General features: G+C 45.2%; 1 protein-coding gene across 3 annotated transcripts in view; it reads left to right on the top strand.

The window, feature by feature from the left end:
• The first annotated feature begins 984 nt into the window (after nucleotides 1–984).
• vav2 (vav 2 guanine nucleotide exchange factor) overlaps nucleotides 985–21,859 on the top strand; it is a 279,748-nt gene continuing 258,873 nt past the window's right edge. For all 3 annotated transcript variants that reach the window (XM_083793516.1, XM_083793515.1, XM_083793514.1), the window contains exon 1: nucleotides 985–2,292. In XM_083793516.1, the coding sequence (XP_083649642.1) occupies nucleotides 2,089–2,292 (204 nt within the window). In that variant the 5' untranslated portion in view covers nucleotides 985–2,088. The remainder of the gene's footprint in view (nucleotides 2,293–21,859) is intronic.

Here is a 21,859-nt window from a genome sequence, read left to right as displayed (position 1 = left end):
GCCACTCAGCCTGAATTTTCATTTCGTTTCACTCCCGCCTGAACATAATTGTTTAATGGGCGTGGCTATTCAGGGGCTGGAGCCAGGCTACAGCGCGCCCATAATCAGAAGATACCATCAGCACCTGGCTGCCTCCAATCAGGTATATTGGAGGCACGTGTTGCTGTCTGACGGTATGGAGAGTGGAGACAGCTAATATTGGACACCATGGTAATGACGATATCAGCCTAATGGACGCTGGGTGGTCATTATAGGTGGCGTGGCACCGTGGCGGTGGCAGAGCTCTGTCTGAGTAATGTGAGTATAAAGTCTATTAAAAAAATAAGCCACGCGGCCTAGGTCTACCCAAAAGTAGCCTCGATACCCAGGCTTTCATTTCGTCTGCGCGAAAAATGAAACCCAAAAGAGGCTGTGATTTAATATTTGATGTATTAATTATTATTTAAAGCCTATAAATAAACAAAACAAGAATGCCTAAGGAAATGGGAATGCCACCAATGCAATGTGCAAGTCCATACGTCAGATGGCGCATCGACGGCAACTTTGACTTGTAGTACTAAAAACATCAGATTAAAATGTAGCGCCATGATATATCACGTCACAGTGGATAGACCTATTAAGTTTTTTGTTTTTTCCCCCTTTGCATAATGATCAGTCCCGCATGCGAGGAGCTTGCGCAATCGCCTGTTTCACCGCCAGCCAAACGCACACACGGCTGGCTGGGCGCCGCTTTCTTTCTGCTCAGATTTTAGTGGCTGTGCCTGCAAAGCAAAGCAAAAACCCCACCATCATCTACACGGGAAACGAGGAGAGGGAGAGGGGAGAGGAGGACAGGACACAAACGGAAGCGAAGCAGGAATTCCAACTTAATACCAGCGAAGCGCGACCATTTCTACTGGTTTGTGTGTGTACATGGTCCCGTACCGACCGTACATACACACACACACACACACACACACACACACACACACACACACACACATGCACGAACCCGCGGAGTTCCCCCGCCCGTACTATCAACGTGAACGCCAGATATAGTGTGTTTTTGTGCGTGTCTCTTGTCTCTCTCTTGACTCTGTCCACACGGACATGTTCCCGCTGCTGGATACTAGGGAGGGACATGTTTTAGAGATCATTCTGGGGGATTCCGAATGATGGTCAAGTAGTAGTAGACGGCTGTTTGAAACGCTGCTTGCTTGCTGTTTGTTTGTTTCTGCTGGTGGTGTACTGTGACTGTCCGTCCGTCGTTTCTGCTTTTCAAACTACTGAATAGGATAATATTCTTGCTTCTCAAGTTTCCCCGGACATCATTTTGAGGCCACGATACAACGAACCTTACATTGCAAATGCGGTAGGTAGGTTTAGTATAGGTATAGGTCGATTCACGCCGAAACTATACTGGACAGATCGACCCCGCGGAGAGGACTCGTCTCGCACCGATGGTTTTCTCACGTATTATTTATAACACGGATTAATGATTAGTCTACGACGCTGCAATGTGATCATACGACCAGATACCACTCGTGTTTTTTATTCGTGATTTTATTATTCGTCTTGTTTTACGCACGGCCGCTGTGTGTGTGTGTGTGTCAGTGTGTGTCAAGCCTGACGTTGGAGGGGTTGCCGCGAGGAAACTTTTTGAGAATGAAGAGAAGGAAATCCTCGTCGTAGCACAGATTTCTTCCTGGTCGCTATAGTGAAACGAGCCGTCTGTGTGATTTATTGAAATTATATTGAAATGATGATGATCCCCCTGCTCATAACACCCACGCCAGGAACAGAGGAGACATGAGTCGGGGCGCCGATAAAGCTGCGAAGCCTGCGATCCACTACCACCACAACACGTCAAGTTGAAATGCAGTGCGTTTGGAATATACCCATGGATGTTACTGTCATTTGGCGAATCATTATCATCTGCGACTGATTTCCCCCCCACCCCGGAGCCCGGATCGCCCTTCTTGCGCGCAGGGAGCCGCACGCTGTATCAAGCAGCGGTCTGAACGGAACCAGTATATACGTCCTTCAACTTTATAATAGTAGCCGTACAAGTTTGTTTGTGTGTGTGTGTTTCTTTGGAACCGGGCAGACATGGAGGAGTGGAGGCAATGCGGGCGGTGGTTGATCGACTGCAAGGTCCTGCCCCCGAACCACCGGGTCGTGTGGCCCTCTGCGGCTGTCTTCGACCTGGCACAGGCATTGAGAGATGGGGTGCTATTGTGCCAGATGTTGCACAATCTCTCGCCGGGATCAGTGGACCTAAAGGAGATAAATTTCAGGCCCCAGATGTCACAGGTGAGTCGAGCACACACTCACACACACACACACACACACACACACACACGCACCCACAGCAGACACCCTTGCATTGTTTTGGGTTGCATGTAGTACGTGACTTGTACAGAAATGAAATGATACACGGACCAACAACACCACTGTGCAGTGCAACCTAGTCCTAGGTTGCAGGCAGATGATGGATTTGACGGCTCTGTGTGTAGCCACTGCTCACCAGGGATGGCACTATTTCCATCCAGATGTTGTTCTGTTCAACCCGCAAGAGTGTGTGTGTGACTGTGTGTGACTTGGATTCCATTTAGCCCGCCCTTGTCCTCATACACGAGTGTACCAGATCAGAATGTTAGAAACCATTGTATATTACCCGGTCCCAACTCCCCAAGACCACCCAGGCACCCACCTCCCCACACAACGTTAGTTTCTTACTTTCTTCTATGGTTCAACATTAATATTGTCAGTCAGTCCATCTCTCCATTGGGGATACGTGAGTATACATTATATGAAATTTGCATATTTAATACACTTTAAGGTGATAACAGTGGAAAGAGTGAAACCTATGATCTCTAAATGGTCATTGTTATACATCAGTCATTGGGCCCACTTAATAGCCATTAGCCGGTCACTGAAATAATAGTTAAAAGTTTATCTTTTTCCACAGGGGACCCCCTCTGACCCCAGTCCCCAGACCCCACTTTGAGAAGCACTGGTCTAACGACCCAGGGTTGAGAAAAGGGCTTGCTGTCAGTCCATGGCCAAGAGGAGCAAAGTAGCATGGAATGAGAATGAGTGAATGTATATTGTATAGATAATGGGAGGTATGATATCATTATGGTCGTATGTCTACTAAACCTTGTCCGATACTACTACTTCCAAGTGATAGTGTTTTGTCATTTGGAATGATAGATGTGGGTTGGATTCTGCAATAGTAAATATGTACTCTGAAGCTGGGCCAGCAGGATAATATTTTGAATGTCAATTTAGTGCAGTAACTGCAGTTGTCAAAATGACAGACAAGCCTATGTGAATTGGCTTGTCTGTGCATGCGTCAAATGACAGACAGGCCTATGTGAATTGTTAGTAACCCACCAACCTTCTGATGCTGTGATTTTCAGATGATTCTTTAATATCCGTATGCCTACAATGGTTACTTGGAATGTCTATATTGTGCCAGAGAGATGCATCTTTTGATACCAGTATTGTTAGACTTTCTCTGCACACCTTCCATGACACCTGCGTGCGTGTGTGCGTGCGTGCGTCAAATGACAGACACGCCTATGTGAATTGTTAGTAACCCCCAACCTTCTGATGCCCTGATCTTCAGATGATGCCTATCAGTAGTATGCCTACAATGGTTGGAATGTCTATATTGTGCCAGAGAGATACATCTTTTTGACGCCAGTATTGTCAGACTTTCTCTGCACTGTGTGTGTGTGTGTGTGTGTGTGTGTGTGTGTGTGTGTGTGTGTGTGTGTGTGTGAGAGAGAGAGAGAGACACACTTTCAGTCCAGTTCACGTTGCTGGGTATATTATTAGCCAGTCCCCCCCCCCCCCCCCCCCCCCCTTGCACATTCCTTGCTGCTTTTTTTTCAGGCAGTTTCAGTAAGTCACTCTCTCGTCTCCCTCCTTGGTTTTCACCAGTAGCATTGACTGATCTGCTTCTATAGGAGCTACTGGCCTCCATGATTACAAGGAGGAAAGAGGGCTTGACGGCATGCTTTGATCCTCCCATCATCGGCCCCGTGCATGCTCCTCCAGTCTCTACTATGTGAAGCTGCAGTGGGTGTGTGTGTGTGTGTGTGGACACATGACATGGGTGAGGAGGGGCATGAGGGGGTGGGGGTCCCTCTGTGACAAATTGGCTTAAACAAAATCCTGGCAGCAGAACAGGAGTTTGTGATTTATGACGTGGAAAAGGTCAGTGTGCGGACGTGCGCTGTAACGCTCCGAACACACTAATTCACCGGCGTCTAGGGCCCAGCAAACGAGAACTTGAAGTGGGCCGATTATTACGTTATTTGTTCTGGACAAATTTCTTCCCCTCACCCGCTCCATTTGCTGTGTGATTGATCGTTTCTGAAATGGACCCCTGCCTCTCTGGCCACGTCTTGCTATTAAATCTCTGGTCCACTCCACGGCATCCTCGAAAATGTTTTGGCAGGGAGTGAATGTTGTCGTTGGGTGTATTACTGTGTGACCTGGACGAGGAATGGGGCTTATGGGGACAGCTGTAGCACATTGTGATTACATTCAGTCGCTGTATTGCGGTTACTTGTGGGTGCAGTACAGTAGTAGTTAGTAGGCCCATTGCGATTTGGTTAGATCGCTGACATCTTAATCGCTGACATGAATATGTCAGTGCGCTACTGCTGTGCAGATTCTATTTGCAGCAGTACATACATAATTAATAAACCCTATATCTGATTAAGCGGAGAGGAAAGCTTTTTTCACGCTCCATGATGTTTTCAAAGAAAGAATAATGAGGACACAGGAGCGTGTGTGTTTTGGCTTTCTTCGTGTTTACGGACGGAAAACGCCTACGTCATGTCAGCCCTAGCCAATCGCAGATTGGCGCTCAATGGCACATTTTCAACCAGTAAAGAATGAATTTTTCACTCCACATGTTGTTCGTATCATTATGAGGCTATGGTAGGAAAGCATCCCGTTGCCCATGTTCCACCCAGTAAGACTCTCTCCTCTCCCAACCACTTGTGGTCCTCTTGAGCAAGGCATGTATTCAGCCCCCTGCTGCTCGAGTGCTGCTGCTCGGTCGCAGACGGTAGAAGGCACTGGTAGTATTTGGCAGCTCCTATGATGTATAACCAGGGCTCGACGCTTAGCATTTTTCCAAGTAGCACGTGTGCTACTAAGTTGAAAAATCTAGTAGCACACAAATTATTTTAGGAGCCCCTCCTATATACAGCTTTAGTCCCCACACGTCTCAATATTTGCCATTGACAATATGGCAAAATATTATCTTTTCAGAAATGATCCCAATATTTATATTCATGGATGGACAGACAGACTATCCGTTTTTATCCTGCTGTTCTATCATGTGAGTGCAGAGGCTCCTTGGCTTCAGTTAAGACAGAACATCGGACATATACACCTTGGCGTGGTGGGGGGGGGGGGATCTTTGCCTTTTTTCCGTTGCTCGTTATGCAGGCCACTGACTAGCTCTGTCCATAGTTCTAATGAGTTTAATTTAGAGCTATGGACCAGAGCTAGCCACTGATTAATATGTATCCAGCCAGGTCAGTCATTCGTATTGTGCTGCGCACACTCTTTTATAAGCGAGCAAAGGGGACAGATCTTCAAATGAACGCCACATTGAGCCTCGAGTCCTCGACACATTGTTAGCTTGTAGATCTGCTCTTTTTGGCGAACGACACCGCTGTTCAGAAATATAAATGTAGGTATATAACCGCGACTATAGAATGTGCACTTGCTGTATCGGAGCCTTTAGTTTATCACGATTGAATGGTCAAATTCTGTAGTCGCACCGGTGCTACAAATTTAATTCTACAACTCGCACGGTGCTATTTTTAGTAGCCAATGCAAGTACCTGGTCGCACTGTCGAGCCCTGTGTAGAACTGTGAATTTAAACTGGAACTGTAGAAGGAAGTGTAATGATCTGTCGGTGGAGTTCCAGTTTGGCTAAAATGCGATGTAATGAGATGTTCAGATATTCTTGGACAGCAACAAAGAGGATGCATTTCTCTTAGTGCATATAATGAAATGCATAAAGTAGCTTAAGTTAAGCTTAACTTGAGAACAAAACATTATCAACTTAAGCACTACATATTTCATTGTATGATGAATAGTGAACATGGAACTACAAGTTTTGCATTGCACTACGATGCGTTAATAATGGTATGTGCAAAACCATGGCCAGGCCTGACCATGGAGGCCTATTACTGGCATGTCCAAAGTAGCTGTCAGCTTGTGCTGACTAAGTTGTAAGTAATAAATGATTAACTAATTACCACAGAGTAAGCTATATAGGCAGTTTTATTTGATAAGGAGTATTTGATAAGACTGTGGTGAGTGTGTTGTTGTGCATTGGATGCTCTTAAAAGGATTACGTAAATAAGTAGGGCAAAAGCTCTTATAAACGGCTTGTTGAAGTCACCATGTTTTAAATTAGTCATTCTAAACCAGTTGTAACACACTAACCTTTTTTATATTGACCATGAAGCCTAGACCCAATATACTGCAGAGATGCACTTTATTTCTATTTTGACCACTGAAATCCTATATACTTTGTTGACCCTTTTCTCCCCTCTCTCCATCAAAAATTAGTTGTTACAGTTGTCCTTTGTCCATGACCCAAGCAGTACATAGCAGCCTGCCCCTTTACAAAACACAGATTTGGAAACAGCCACGCAAGCCACTGCAAGATTGAATATCATTTGAATACTGCTAAACGTCAAGGTTGAGTGTGCACATAACCTGGCTGCCTAATGAGCACTGTGTGTTTGTGTTTGTGTGTGAGAGCCAGGATAGGTGGGAGCTCAGCGTGTGTATCGTTCACTATCCTGAGTGGTGGGCCTTAGGCTGTGTCTGGAAGACGAGGCTGACGGGCTCTCTGAAGCCCTTTGTGTATTGTTTAGCAGTGGGGGAATTCTGTCCTCTCTTACTCTTTGTCTGTCTGTCTGTCTCTCTCTCTCTCCCCCCCTCCTATTCTCCCCTTATTTCCTCTCAGTCGAGTGAGGTAGCTGCGAATGCCTTTGGGATGACTAAGGCGGATGTGTGTGTTTTACCTGTAGTACTAGTAGCTACCGGTGTTTGGAGTGCAATCACCACCACCACCAGCTGAGCCTCGAGCTCTCCTGTTTGAGCTACTGGCTCTCACCCACCCACAATAAGAGAGTGTCTCCTTTGTCTGGGTCTCTCAACAACAATGGTTGGAAGCAAGTAAACCACTTCAGCAACTAACTATATATATATATATATATATATATATAATATATATATATATATATATTGTCTTCCATCAACCACATTAATATGTAATTAAAAGTTATGGTATTCATAATGCGTATGATTTATATAAGGGCCCGGGTGCAGTAAGCGCTTGAACGGACTTGAATATGAGCTGTTTAAAGGTCAGGGAATGTGCTTTAATATTGACTTATTCTTCTATGTAATTTCTTGAGGGCTGACACTGTTTTGAGTCCGGCAGTGACTCTCCCTAATTTATGTACTGATTTGTGTGATGTCGCCCACTGAAAACAACAGATCAGCTATTTTTGCCACGGTCATATACCGTCGTACGACAAAGTGTATAATATGGTTCTTCGGCACCGCTCTCTTTTGTTCACCGGTTCTAACCTTGAAAGGGCCGCGGCTTTAGTAAAGCTCTGCCGGGTGGGAATGGGATCAAAGAAACCGTGTGAACTTTAAAAAACCGGCATGGAGAGAGAAAGAGCTCCTGCCCACCTACCATTTAAAATCTCCCCAGTCTCGCTCTTGCTTCCTCTGTGACCGCTGTGGGCTGGCGGGGGGGGGGTGGGTGGAAGACACCACCCACCCACCCAGCTGGCCCCCAGGGGTAATTTAATCTCAGCGTTTGGTCTACTGTTGACCCCTGTGACCCGGCGCTTGCCGGATGCAGGTAATACCGCTAATGGAGCTCGTTATGAACACTTCCTGGGTTGAATGCATCTGGGAGCTGAGAGCAGGTTGTGGGGGGGGGGGGGGGGGGGGGGGGGAAGGAAGGCACAGATGAACACAAGCTGGACATTCTCTGCATGCTTTCAGTCACTAGGCAAGCCTTCTTTAGGTACAAAAGTCACCCCTTTTCAAACCCAGCATTGAAAACGTAGAGTGACTCACTGTACCACCATCTAGACTTATATATAATATATGGGTAATATCATGTTTTGTATGGAGAGTATACTGTAGGTTGCTACCTTCAGGAAGGATATATGGTGTTCCAGCATACAATAAGGTCAGACTGAAGAGGTCTTTTTGTCCATCAGTCGACTTTGAGGCTTAATCAGGATTTTGACAGGATTAGACTGAGCTGTGGACATTGCTCGAGCCCCCCCCCCCCCCCCCACACACACAGAACATTCACTATTATTTATATATATATATATATATATATTATATATATATATATATATATAATTATATGTAGTTCAAACTCAGGACCCCAAGAACGATCTGTATTTGCCGCCGACCCCCAAATGAAAATATGTTGTTCCAGGGACCCCCCCCTCCCCCCCAGAAGCAAAGATTTGAGTGAAAGTATAACAACTTTCTATAAAGTATAACAACAATGCTTAAAACACCAAAAGGTGGTTCCCGTCCAAAATTGGGGTTAATTGACATTCTCGTTTACGCGCTGTCCTAAGCATTTAATACACAGGTGTAGTTAGGACATGCTTGCTGCCTCGCGCGCTCACCGCTCACGTGTTGTCAGCACTGAGTGATGCTATACGGGGACTGGGTGGCGACGAAGCAGCCGGCGAGGATGACGTGTGGAGGAATCACTGACGTCCGTGCGGTCACTGTGCGGTGCTGGTGTTGGTCGTTGTGGTGGACGGAGTACTGACTGACTGACTGACTGTGGGTTCTTCCTGCAGTCACAGCCATAGGTTAGCATCTGGATGTTGCTCCTGGGAAGCAGTGCACACACACCCCCCCCCCCCCACACACACACACACACTGTACGTACTGGTATACACCATGTAACTATGTACGTATGTTCTCATGCACAGACAGTAATACACTTTATATACATGCACACACACACACACACACACACACACACACACACACACACACACACACACACACACACACACACACACACACACACACACACACACACACACACACACGTGCACGTGAACATACACGAGCAGGCTCAAGTATATTTCTATGTATTGCCATGTTTACCTTGCTTACTGTAAATCGCTCCGGATTAAGAGTGTCTGCTGCTAAATGCCTAAATTGTCTTGCTGCGGGGAACTATAAGCAGTTTGCCAGTTTCATATTTTCTCTCTCCCGTTTGCCCCAAGGAAACGGAAATTATTCAGTCAAGTGTTTCTATTTTGGCGTTACTCGTGGATTTTTCTTTGGGGGGGGGGGGTTGTGCCAGCACAAGCACAAGCACAGCAGCAAGCGCCGATATCCAATTGCCGATGCCTATTGATCATGTCCCATAATTGGCCGTGTGAATGGGGAAGGGCACACCAGCTATAGGGTTACGACATCAGACACAATCCGGTAAAAGGCCAGCAGTTATCGATCGTCTCCCGCGGCTCATTCTTCTTGTTAATCATGCAAACAAAGTGGAACGGTGCGTTCTCTGCGCTGCAGTCAGACAACCTTACCAAGGGGGATCGTTTCCTCTCGCTTCACATTCATGCCACATTTATCCCATTTAGGCCTGACGTCGAAATAACAAAATCGCACCCGTGTGAACTGAGTGGTGCAACTCCCCTTCCCACCCGCCACTCGGTGGCGTGCTATGAGCTTGTAGATCTGCTATTTTTCAATAGCTGAAGTATAAAACATAATGCTTAGTTAAAACACCCAAAGGGTTTCCCGTCCAGAATGGGTTATACTTAGTTTGCGCGCTGGTGGCGCATGCTGAAAATAGCCCATCTACAAGCTCCCAGAGCGTCACATCACATTAGCTCATTAGATCCCTGTGTGCCCATATAAACCCTGGTGTTTCAGTGTATATTCTCACCGATCAATATCATATTAATGCATGTTATGTCCCTAGTTCTTGGCCATGGGCTATTCTACTGTATTGTGTGGGATATCTAATGAAATGGGAAAAGCAGTCATTCACACAAAAGTAGTCGGCTATTCATTTATTACGAGACGAGACGGTGGTTCAACGTTGTGTGATTGATCTCTGGCCCATGATTTTAGTTTTGCTCTATGGTTCAACCATCACCCGTCTCAATATGATGTGTACTCTGTGATGTATCCGTTGAATTCCGGAGCTGTATTACTCTAAAAGTAGCTCTACCTATTACCTATCTATTAATTTCCCCTTAGGTGAATCCCAAATATACAAAATATAAGTTTATTTTGAATGTGGGTTCTAATTCTAGTGAAAGAAAGCCCATTGGTCACGGGCTACAAATAATAACCCATGTATTGTAACCCTTTCATCTGCTCCGGGAGTGTTCTGGCTCCATGTAACCAGGGAAATTGTAGAAACCCCCTTTTCCGCTGAACAAAAATGTCATGCAGACCAATCTGTCAGGAGGATAACGATAAAATATGGCGGCGTAGTGCAGCGCACAGAAGCGGGGGAATGTGAAAGTCGTGGTCGTTATCATAATTGTTTTGACAATTACGTATTCAAAGGAAGTGCTACGGGGAGAACTTCAATTACCGTAAGTCGGCTAGGACAAAGTCTCTTTGTGAAGCATTTTGCACAGACGTGGCGATGCAGTAGTGTTATATTTGCATGTTTGCTGATAGCAACCGTAGGGGCTGCTTTGCAAATCTTTGATGACCTACAGTATCAGTTGACTGCAGCATTGTGCCACTCGCTCTCAGCTCTTACAGTAATGAGAGCAGGTGTGGGTCCTTGAGATTTTATGATTGAAGCTTTATGAAAGGGGCAACCTCACACACACACACACACACACACACACTGTTGTTGTTTTTGTTGTTGAAGAGACAGGTTGTCCTGTCTGTCCTTGATTGATGACTTATCTAAAACCAATTTCTCAAAAGTGCCTGCATCTAGGAGGAATGCAGCAGGTAAAGTAGCACATTCCATTGTGTACGTGCGTGTGTGCACATTTTGGTGGTAGCACAATGAAAGTGACGGTGTGTGTGAGGAGAGAATGAGAAAGCTTAAACAATTTAGAATCAGTTCTGGGAGCCTTCCGGGACATGGAAAAAATAAGTGACCAAAAACAGGAATCATAGTTTGAGGATCAAGCCTTTTTATAAGCATCTTTCCCCTCTGAAACTAAATGTATGTGCATCTAGTCCTGCACAACTACCTAATCGTCCATTAGCAAGCAAAGATGTTGAGTTGAGTTCTCCGGTGACCGCAGTATTCCACACAAACATTGCATGGACGGTGTTCTAAGACATTGTGATCTGCGACCACTCCATTGAACAGCAATGTGTGTCCCCTTTGTATGCGTGTGTGCGTGTCTGTTTAGATGCCAACAGTGTTCCTGGGGGCCAGGATATTTCGGCGAACCCAACGCGGTAACTCTGTCATTTCTAGACCGTTTCGGACACGAACCGGTACGGCACCCTGGGCACATTCCTGTGTGTCTAGAAGTTCGGGGGACCCCCACACAGAGTTGCACCACTCGGTTCACACGGGTGTGATTTATATATATTTTTAGTTACGGTGAATTAATCATACTAGCCCTTACCCGTTGTGAGATATTTGCCCCCCCCCTTGTGGCCGCGGGGGTACTGTGGTCGCATTTTTAATTCACTAATAAATTCATTGTGTGTCAAATGTGTCAAATCGAAAAAAGGGCTTTGTTACGCCCTCCATATTCATATGGTCAATGCCTGTGTGAAAAGTGGGAGCGATTGGTGCAGGCAATGAGGAGATAATGCTTTGTTTCTGACACACACACACTCACACACACAGACATTGTTAGAATTATAGTATGATACTCCTCATCACACTCTTAAGCTTTGGTAATCGGTGCCACACAAACATTACCCGCATCCAGACAGTCGCCTCACGAAGATGCAGCTTGGAGCAGGAGTCACTTCCTGTTTTTTAAGCAGCTGGTGGATGGAAAATGAAGCTTGTGCGCGGCTGCAGCGTGGGCGGGCGGTGCTTCCCGATAGCCCCGCCCACGCTGCAAGTTACAGCAGCTGCTCTTACAGTGCGTTTTAACAGCGGGAGAACAACGGCGAGCGACACTTGAATTTCATTGGCCATCCATCGCCCACTATTGCCGGACGACGTCAGCATCTTCGCGACTCAACTGTCTGGGAGTACCCAGACTCTTGCAGATAATGTTATTGTGTGTGTGTGTGTGTGTGTGTGTGCCTACTCTACTAATACCACATATTACTGTATTCTCAAGCATGGCGTGACTTCCATTGGAAAAGCATTGAGCCATGAAACACAGGCAGAACATTTGTTCTCTATGTGTGTATGAAGCGTAACGCTACACAATACGAATGAACAGCGACAGCCTTCTTGTTATCCCCCTTTTCCTGTCTGCCGAAGACGTTCACAGCTTCCTGCTTAGCCTGAACACTTAGAGGGTTAGGGAGAGTTGTGTAATCCCCCCCCTCCCCTCCTCCCCCCCCACACACTCCTTCTCTGTGCTTGGCCAACAAGAAACATCTGGCCCGAGAACAGAGAGTTCAGAACGCGCCCAACCCCACCTTGGATGAGCTCAACAATGCCTGGCTCATATACTGTACACTTTAAGAGTCTGGACAGTGGGACACCCTGCTGTTATCACGCCAAATCCCTTTGTATGTGTTGCATTCTCTTTTTTATTTTGCTTTCCAGAAGAAGGGGGGGGGGGGAAGCAAGAGAAGGAAAGAATGCGTGGGTGGGTGTATACTGTTAAGTGCCGCTGTGTTCTGTACAAAGTACTGATCTTATGTGTGTAATTTTCTCCTCTCTGACTTGGACAGGCTTTTATTTCCTCCTTCCCGGAGTTGCATCCTGTGTTGTTGTAGTACAGTTTTCTGACTAAAGGCCTTTTCAGAGAGCACTTTAAAATTGCATTCGTTTGGAGGTGGACGTGTGGTCACTGGTCACAAGGATTTATTTTGGGTCGGTCTGACTGCACTCTTGAACGTTCCTTTTTATCTTGACAATCGTTTTAATATTCTAGTTGAACCCTTTCTTTTCGAAATATATATGTCAAGGACCCCACAAATTGTATATATTTGGCCACCGACCCCCATCTGAAAATATGTAGTTCCAGGGACCCCCCCCCAGAAGCAAACATTTGAGTTAAAAACATTCGCTCTGAAAGAATATATATTCAAAGATTTGCGACACATTTTCACGATTTTTCAAAAATGGCGGATCTACAAGCTCAAGTGCCGCGCTATGAGCTTGTAGATCTGCTATTTTTTCAATAGCTAAAGTATAGCATAGTGCTTAAACCACCAAAAGGGGTTCCCGCCCAGAATGGGTTAAATTTGCATTCGTTGGAGGGGATATGTGGCTTAATTTTGGGTCGGTCTGACTGCACTCTTGACTGTTCCTTTTTTTATCTTAACAATCGTTGGAGACCATATTGCAGTTTAAGCAGGGTTCAATTTGAAACAACAACGGGTCGGGTGGGGGTTCAAAAGCAGAGGCGTGGATCATTTGGGCAGATTCCATCATGTCCTGTTCCTCCCCAGTTTGGCTTCAAATCCCTGACATCGCAGCAGACAAACCGTCATGTAACGTGACATGACAGCTGGTACAGTATGTCTCCTCACCGGGCTGTCACAGGACTCCCAAGTTTACACGTCCTCTCAAGCAGTTGACATTGACGTCCACGTTTTGGACAAGACGGGCCTCCAAATGCTTGTCTCAGGCGAGATCTTTGTGCAATACATCATCGACCCCCCCCCCCCCCCCCCCCCCGCCTGCAGGTGCACACTGGCTAAAATTAGATCACTGTAAAAAGAGAAGTGTTGATTTCTGCTCTCACACAGTTGAGTTGTCATTCAGTTATTCTTAAAACCAATTCATGTTCCCGTCCCGTTTCTGTTTTATTCACGGAAGCAGAATTGTATTGTTTGCCGAGGTAATGTGGCGTGTACAAGATGACATGGCATTGTAGAATAATCTCCATATTATAAAGGCAGATTGTCGCCCCTCGCCTGGGCTTTCATTGTTGCCTGAGGTTATCCTATGAAGGCTGTGATGAATGCATGGGTGTTCGTTTGTTTATCACATGCATACCCATAGCCTTATTTATTCACAAGCGCAGTGAGGAAATGGCATTTAATCAGCAACCGTAGCTGCCATGTTTGAGCCAAAAGGCCCAATTCATCACCTCCCCTAACCCCTCCCCTTACATAACAGCTGTGGGCGTGGCTTCAGTTCAGATGGATCACTCTCCACCCACCTGAAAACCAGGTATACTTAATGAACTGTTGGGTCTGACCACATAAAACACAATTTTAACGCTTAAATAAAAATATTACATCTTCCTCCTAGTATAATCATAATACCTGATGTTCATGTTTTAAGGGGGAAAAACATCATGGCACTCCATCTTTAACCACTTAAAGCTATACTCTATACGTGGTCCCCTTCTTCTTTTCCTTTACACCAAATCTCTTTACCGAAAATATCCGATCTACAAGCTCACACGCCGCACATTGCCTTCTTCTGATCGACTATTTTCAATGAATCCGTTTGCCTGTTATGACGGGCTAAAATATGGATGCTGCAAGGTTTTCGTGTAGTTAATTTAACTCTGAGCACGAGATGTATTTGGTACATTTATATATATATTTTTACAAATGGACACAGAGGTTTTTGCTGCGTGTATTTCTGTCTGTTTGTCCTCTGTTCTGGTTCCTGCCCTTGGCAGTTCTCCCAGACCTGCTTGCTTATTTCTCCCCGTTTCACTTTTTTGTATTTATTATTCTTGTATGATTTGACCTTGGAGGAGGAGTAGAGGGGGAGTCTCCCTATAGTACCTACACACAGCCTTCTGTGATGATGAAGTGCATGGCCTGGCTACATTCATCTTTCGTGTGTGTGTGTGTGTGTGTGACTCTGTGTGTGTGTGTGTGTGTGTGACTCTGCCTGTGTGTGACTGTGTGTGTGTGTGTGTGTGTGTGTGTGAGACACTGTGTGTGTGTGTGTCAAACAAAGCATCACAATTTAACTCTGCCCTTGTAAAAATTGATTATGGGTCCATTTTATACGGTAAATGGACACTCCTACTCGATCTCTTTGTAGCACAGCATGTCCTTAAAGAGCGGACATACTGATGTTTTGTCTTATATATATATATATATATATATATATTATAGTTCTGTGGGGGAAATTCTGCTTTAGCTTCACCCAGCTGATGTATGTAATATGAATAGCGGTTTGTCTTGCTCAGGGACATTATTGACAGAACCGGTGACCTTCTGATCACCAGATTGACTCCTCTTCCCCCTAAACTACTGCCGCCCCGAACCTGATATACCTGCTTTTGTTGTCTTCACCAGGCCGAAGGCATGGGGGGAGAGTATGTTTTGCACTCCGTCCGTCCGTGTGTCCGTGTGTGTGTCCGTCCGTCCGTCCGTCCGTGTGTCCGTCCGTGTGTCCGTGAGCAGCTAATCTCGGCCACCGTTAACCCGGTCGATGCCAAATTCTGCACACACACTCCCTGGATGCCAACGATGAACCTCTGCCCCAAACTTTCCAGAACGGCCTGTTATAGCGCCACCAAGAGGCCGCTTTGTGCAAAACAAGTTTTTGCACAGTACACCTACAGATTTTGTCCAAACATCACGCAAATTGGTACACAGTCTCTCTAGAGCCATTCAACGAAACCGGTCTTTCAGATTTCTCACACTCCATCCTGATTGGTTAAGATTGGCTTCCAAAGTTCACAGGAGTGCTCAGTTTCAAACAAAATGCTGCAAATCATGAACACATTGCGTGATTTCCGTGAAATTGTGCACCCACATTCCCACTAGGCCATGGACGAAATGCCACATGAACAATTTCAACTCAGCCTCAAGGTGGCGCTATAACTGGCCGAAAACTGTTTTTACCTCTAACTGCACGGATCTGTGGATAACTTTGTATGCCAACTCCCTAGAGGCCAAGGAAAAACCTTTGCCTGGAATTTTTCACATCTGCTCTTTATAGCGCCACCAGGAGGCCGACATATGTAAAACACATTTTCTATTATTACTCCTTCAGATTTTGTCCAAACATCACGCAAATTGGTACACAGTCTCTCTAGAGCCATTCAACGAAACCGGTCTTTCAGATTTCTCACACTCCATCCTGATTGGTTAAGATTGGCTTCCAAAGTTCACAGGAGTGCTCAGTTTCAAACAAAATGCTGCAAATCATGAACACATCGCGTGATTTCCGTGAAATTGTGCACCCACATTCCCACTAGGCCGAGGACGAAATGCCACATGAACAATTTCAACTCAGCCTCAAGGTGGCGCTATAACTGGCCGAAAACTGTTTTTACCTCTAACTGCACGGATCTGTGGATAACTTTGTATGCCAACTCCCTAGAGGCCAAGGAAAAACCTTTGCCTGGAATTCTTCACATCTGCTCATCCTGGTGGAGACCTGTGCCCAGAAGGGCACTTTTTCTAGTTTAGCAATAGAGCAGCATGGTCATTTTGTGCATCTTGTTAAGGTATTTATTAGCATCTAAATGCCAGATGCTCCTATCAGGAGCTCATTATACAGTTGGCCTTGTGCGGCATGCAAAGTATTATCTCTAGCGTGGACAATTGAGCAGAGTGCCACTGCTGATTGCCCGTTTGACCGGAAAGGACTGATGTATTTACCCCCACTGTAATTTCATTTGTGTAATCAAGGAAGCAACCTTTAAAAAGAAAAATCCCCAGCGTCATTTAAACAATGATTTAATTTGGGTCCAAAATCCATCTAAGAGCTCTGCAGCTCTCTGTACCAAATTAACCCATTTTGGGGCGGGAACCCCTTTTGGTGTTAGCATTATGTTATGCTTTAGCTATTGAAAAATAGCAGATCTACAAGCTCATAGCGCGCCACCGAGTGGCGCGCTACGAGCTTGTAGGTCTGCTATTTTTTGAAAAATCGGCGAACGACCGACATGGAAACATAGCATTTTCAGAAAACTGTCAGGATGAAGAAGACATTTTTAGAATCGAATCTCAGGTCAAAATGGGCTAAAAAAAGAAACCTGATGTATGACTAGTGTGATTTTAGTTTTTTTGTAAACAAACATTGGCATGAATATGGGGGAAACCCTTTCTTTGCGCGCGTGCGTTCGTTTGTGCGCGTACCCAGGGCTGGTGTTTTGGACATTGACGGACAGGGTTGGCGTGGTGGTCGTCAGGCTACGTCCCTGAGACGTCCGTAGGAGTCAGGGGTCTCCCTGGTCTTAGACAGAGCTTCATGGAACCTGTCTGCCAGATGTTAGAGGCCCCGGGCCCTCGCCTTATTGTACCCCTGTCTTTTCTACTTCCTTCTCCATTAATTACAGACTCGGCATGGTCTCCTGTCTCCATCAATGGCTCGGCACAGTGAAAATGAGTATTGGACTGTACATGTACTTAATTTTATTTATTATTATTATATCCTATATCCAGCTTTTGGTGTGTGTGCGCACCAACTTTGTCCTACACAAACATTAAATTCCCTTTGACAGTCAGTGTCTGAGCAAATAGACAGTCTATTTTATGTCATGTTGATGTACAATGATAATCTAAGTGAGATTAACGTTGGCAAAAAAAATCACATTACAGTAGTTATGTACGTGTTCCAAAATGGTGTATTCCAATATTTAATTTGTCAGCCGTTTTGCCCTTGAAAAGAGCACAACGGTTGAAGTGGGTAATCGAGTCGCCTCAAATACAAGTCTGCGCCCTTTGAGACTCTCCGTGTAAACGGAGTCGATGGCAACGCATCTCGACAGCGAGCAGACCTTGACACTTGTTCCTTCCGGACGACGGCACAGTAGATCACAAGAAGACACCTGACCTTGAACGATAAGGGGACCTCTTCAGCACGCTGGCAACAATGTGACGCTTCCTCTCAGCCGCGTCTTTATCTGTGACATTCCAACCTCTGTCGAGGTTAAGAGGCCAAGACGACCAGAAGTGTGTATCCTAAATGTAGAGGGGAAAACAGGCGCTCTCTCAAACATTCACACGCAAACATATATTTTGAGAAAGTGGGGAAATGTAAACTAAGTGGGGGGGAAGCCCTGTAACCTTGAAGAGCTTTTTTCTTAAGAGGCCAAGACGACCAGAAGTGTGTATCCTAAATGTAGAGGGGAAAACAGGCACTCAAACATTCACACGCCTTCCCCACTTTCTTGTGGGAAAATTAATGTAAACTAAGTGGGGGGGAGCCCTGTAACCTTGAAGAGCTTTTTTCTTAATTAAAACAAAGTCCAGAGGGCTCGGAGAGCAAACGGGATTGTGGAACCCAGGAGCACAATCAAATCAGTGGGATAAGGTACGACAAGAACATTTTCATTTTCTCATCCACTTAACGACAGGTGCCTGAGGGGGAATGAGAGTGCGGTAATGAGGAAAACAATGGCTTAATGCTCAATGCCATCCTTTTGATGGGAAATCAGGATTTTCAACAACTCTACCGCAGACAGACAGACACACGCACGCACACACACACATCCTGGACAGTTTGAAGACAGTCCTTGATTAATTAGCTATTCTCCTTTAATGCTTGCTTTAATAACACTCTTTATAGCAGCAGTTTGCTGCTATAAAGTTTAAAACATGTGAGCTATTAAACTTTTACCAAGAGGGTTCACAGTATGCGGCTTAGCTAGTTGGCTTCTCAACGGCGGTATTAGATGAAAATACTTTGACAATGAAAGTAAGAGTGGCGTGTATAGTCAGAATATATATACAGAAAAGTGTACAGTAATGTATACGGAATAATACATAGTAATGAGTATGTTGGAAGAACCAAGCACAATATAAACTAGAACTGCACTCTGTCGAGTGCATACTCGAGTGCACACTGGTAGGCCATAAATGGCCAACTAGTGCGCAAGCAGAGCGCGCAACTACTTTCGACCGCTGTAAACTGTGGAATCTCAGTATCTCTGTGAAGGATACACTTATGATGCGTATGCAAATAAAACAGCAAATTTGTGCCTGATTTGCTGGGACCAGATTACATAAATGACCATATTTCTTACGTCATCATTGAGAGCTAGTCATACATATACTATATATATATAATTTGTAAGTTGATTAAGCGGTATACTGTGGTTACTTTGCGCCAAAAACCATCCCAGCCAACCCGCCACTTTTGATGCGTATGCAAATAAAACGGCAAATTTGTGCCTGATTTGCTGGGACCAGATTACATAAATGACCATATTTCTTACGTCATCATTGAGAGCTAGTCATACATATACACACCATGTACTCTGGTCCCAGCAAATCAGGCACAATTTGCCATTTTATTTTACAGATTATATTATATATTATATGTATGACTAGCTCTCAATGATGACGTAAGAAATATGGTCATTTATGTAATCTGGTCCCAGCAAATCAGGCACAAATTTGCTGTTTTATTTGCATACGCATCAAAAGTGGCGGGTTGGCTGGGACGGTGCATACGGACCGGGCGAAATTATTACTTGCACACTCTGCTTGCGCAAGTAATAAGTATATTGAGAACAATCTGTACAGTGCAAGCGATGCACGATGAAGATAATAAAGGCAGCCCATGAAAGCGCCCATGAGAGGTCCTCAGAGGTGGACACCCAGGAACTAGAAACTGGGGTTAGGGTTAGGGTTAAGGTTAAGGTTTAGGCATAGTTTCTGTGAGGTTAGGTTTCTGGTTTATCCGATACATCACCTCAAGCGACCACAAACCTGATTCAATCACTCTTGCCTAGCTGGCTTTTGCAACCCAAAAAGAGGGAGGACTCTATTGCATAGTTTGCATTTCTATCTCATTCCCCCCCCCCCCCCCCCCCTCCCCCTCCAAAGTGCTTGTGTGTGAAAGATCAGAACTTGTTCATTTGTTGAATATTAAAGCCATCTGTTGCTCAGGGCATGCCCCTGATGTGCCTTGTGTTCGTCATTCACTACAGAGCATCGTGTAAAGCACCAAACAGACTTATTAGATTAGGACCCGACGGGCAGACGAGACAATGGGAGCACACGCTGAACACGACAATGAGCAGGTGGGGAGACGAGACTTGAGTGGCGCTTGAGTGGCTCGGTACATCACGAGCGTAGATGTATACGATCTCATGCCCACATGCAAATAAGCACACTACCCAGAACTCCTGCCACAGATGGAGGTTCACTAAAATAGCCGATCTACATTGCAAGCTCATGACTCATCGCAATGTGTTGTGATCTTTTATTTTTATTTTTGAGTGGTGCAACCACTCCAAGGAACAGCAATGTCCGTCTGTCACCTATGTGACTATGAGTAAGGCAAAAGTGGCGCTGTTGTGCCAGAAAAGAGAGAGCGAGATAGTGTTGCACTGTTGCCTGCTAATTACACAGAGAGAGAGAGAGAGGGGAGTTGCACCACTCAGTTCACACAGGTGTGATTTTTTCCATTCTAATTTTCCTCTTCCCCCCCCCCCCCCCCAATGGCCTATATATGCACTCTGCACTATATGCACCCGGAACTCTTCTTAGGTGTTGCTGATGATACTAATCAAGACTCTGTTCCATTTAGTGTGCAGTGGTTTCAAGGATTCTCCATAACCTTGAGAGTGTACAAATGGACCTGATTCATTTGGTTCCATTTGTACACTCTCAAGAGTTACACACCCGTACAGGGCCATTTGGAACCCACTCAAGGACACTTTTAGACCCACTGGTCACAATAGCAGCACCCTGACTCTGTTTGACCAGAATGGAACAGAGCCTTCATTAGTATCAGCGGTAGCACCTGTGAAGGTAAAGGGGAAGGGCCCCAAGTTCTTTCCAAAATGGCGCGTGTGCATGTAACCCCCTAGCATGTCTTGCAGTCGTGCCGTTAGTAGCATGTGTAGCGCACCGTTTTGCTTCTCACAGCTCAACTGCATCGCGTTTCCACAATATTATTGTGATGGATATTTTCCGGGGCGCAAAGCAAACCTAATGATTGGGTTGCTGCTGGAAGGAGGAGGGCATGTGTGAGCGAGGGACCGCTGCACGACACCGTGTCCGTTACACAGTGAAAAATGGAGCAGAAAGTCTGATCAGGCGGATCCGGCTGTGAGTTTAATGAATAATTTATGTCCGGGTGATGACTCGGCACCAGAACCTGGTGTGGTGTTCGCCGGAAATGAATACAAAAAAAAAGTGTTAAAAGGAAATGGACAAAAAAAAACCCTGATTTATGTATTATTCGGACGACGGCGATCACTTGCTCTCCCTCAAGTCCGACTTATACGTCTGTGCATTTGGAATCCACTCCATAGAGCTAGATGTTTCTAAAGCCTGATTTAACCCATTCAGGCCTGACGTCGAAATAAATAAATAAACTTTTCTAAATCATGACCATTTTCTGAAAGATTTGAGGCACATTTTAACTATTTTTCAAAAATAGCAGACCTAAAAGTTATGAACTTGAGCTATGAGCTTGTAGATCTGCTATTTTTCAATGGCTAAATTATAACAAAAGGGGTTCCCGCCCAAAATGCGTTAAATGCGGCATCGCTCGTTGCAAATGTAAGATTTACATCATTGCTCACCGTTGCAACACATTGAGAGTTTTGTAGATTGATTAAGTACAAATCCGCTTCAGGTTGTTGGGAGGCACAAGACAGGCCGTGGGGGAAACCTGGAGTACACTTTTGGAACAGATAACAATTTCCATATTAATGTCCTTCTGTACTGCCTTCAGCACAGCATATATATATATATATGCATTATGCATACAAAGATTTAAGCGTACCAGTCATTGGA

Source organism: Protomyctophum parallelum (assembly GCF_964188405.1).
Source record: "Protomyctophum parallelum genome assembly, chromosome: 21".
NCBI lineage: Eukaryota > Metazoa > Chordata > Actinopteri > Myctophiformes > Myctophidae > Protomyctophum > Protomyctophum parallelum.
This window is presented reverse-complemented; position numbering and strand designations above follow the sequence as displayed.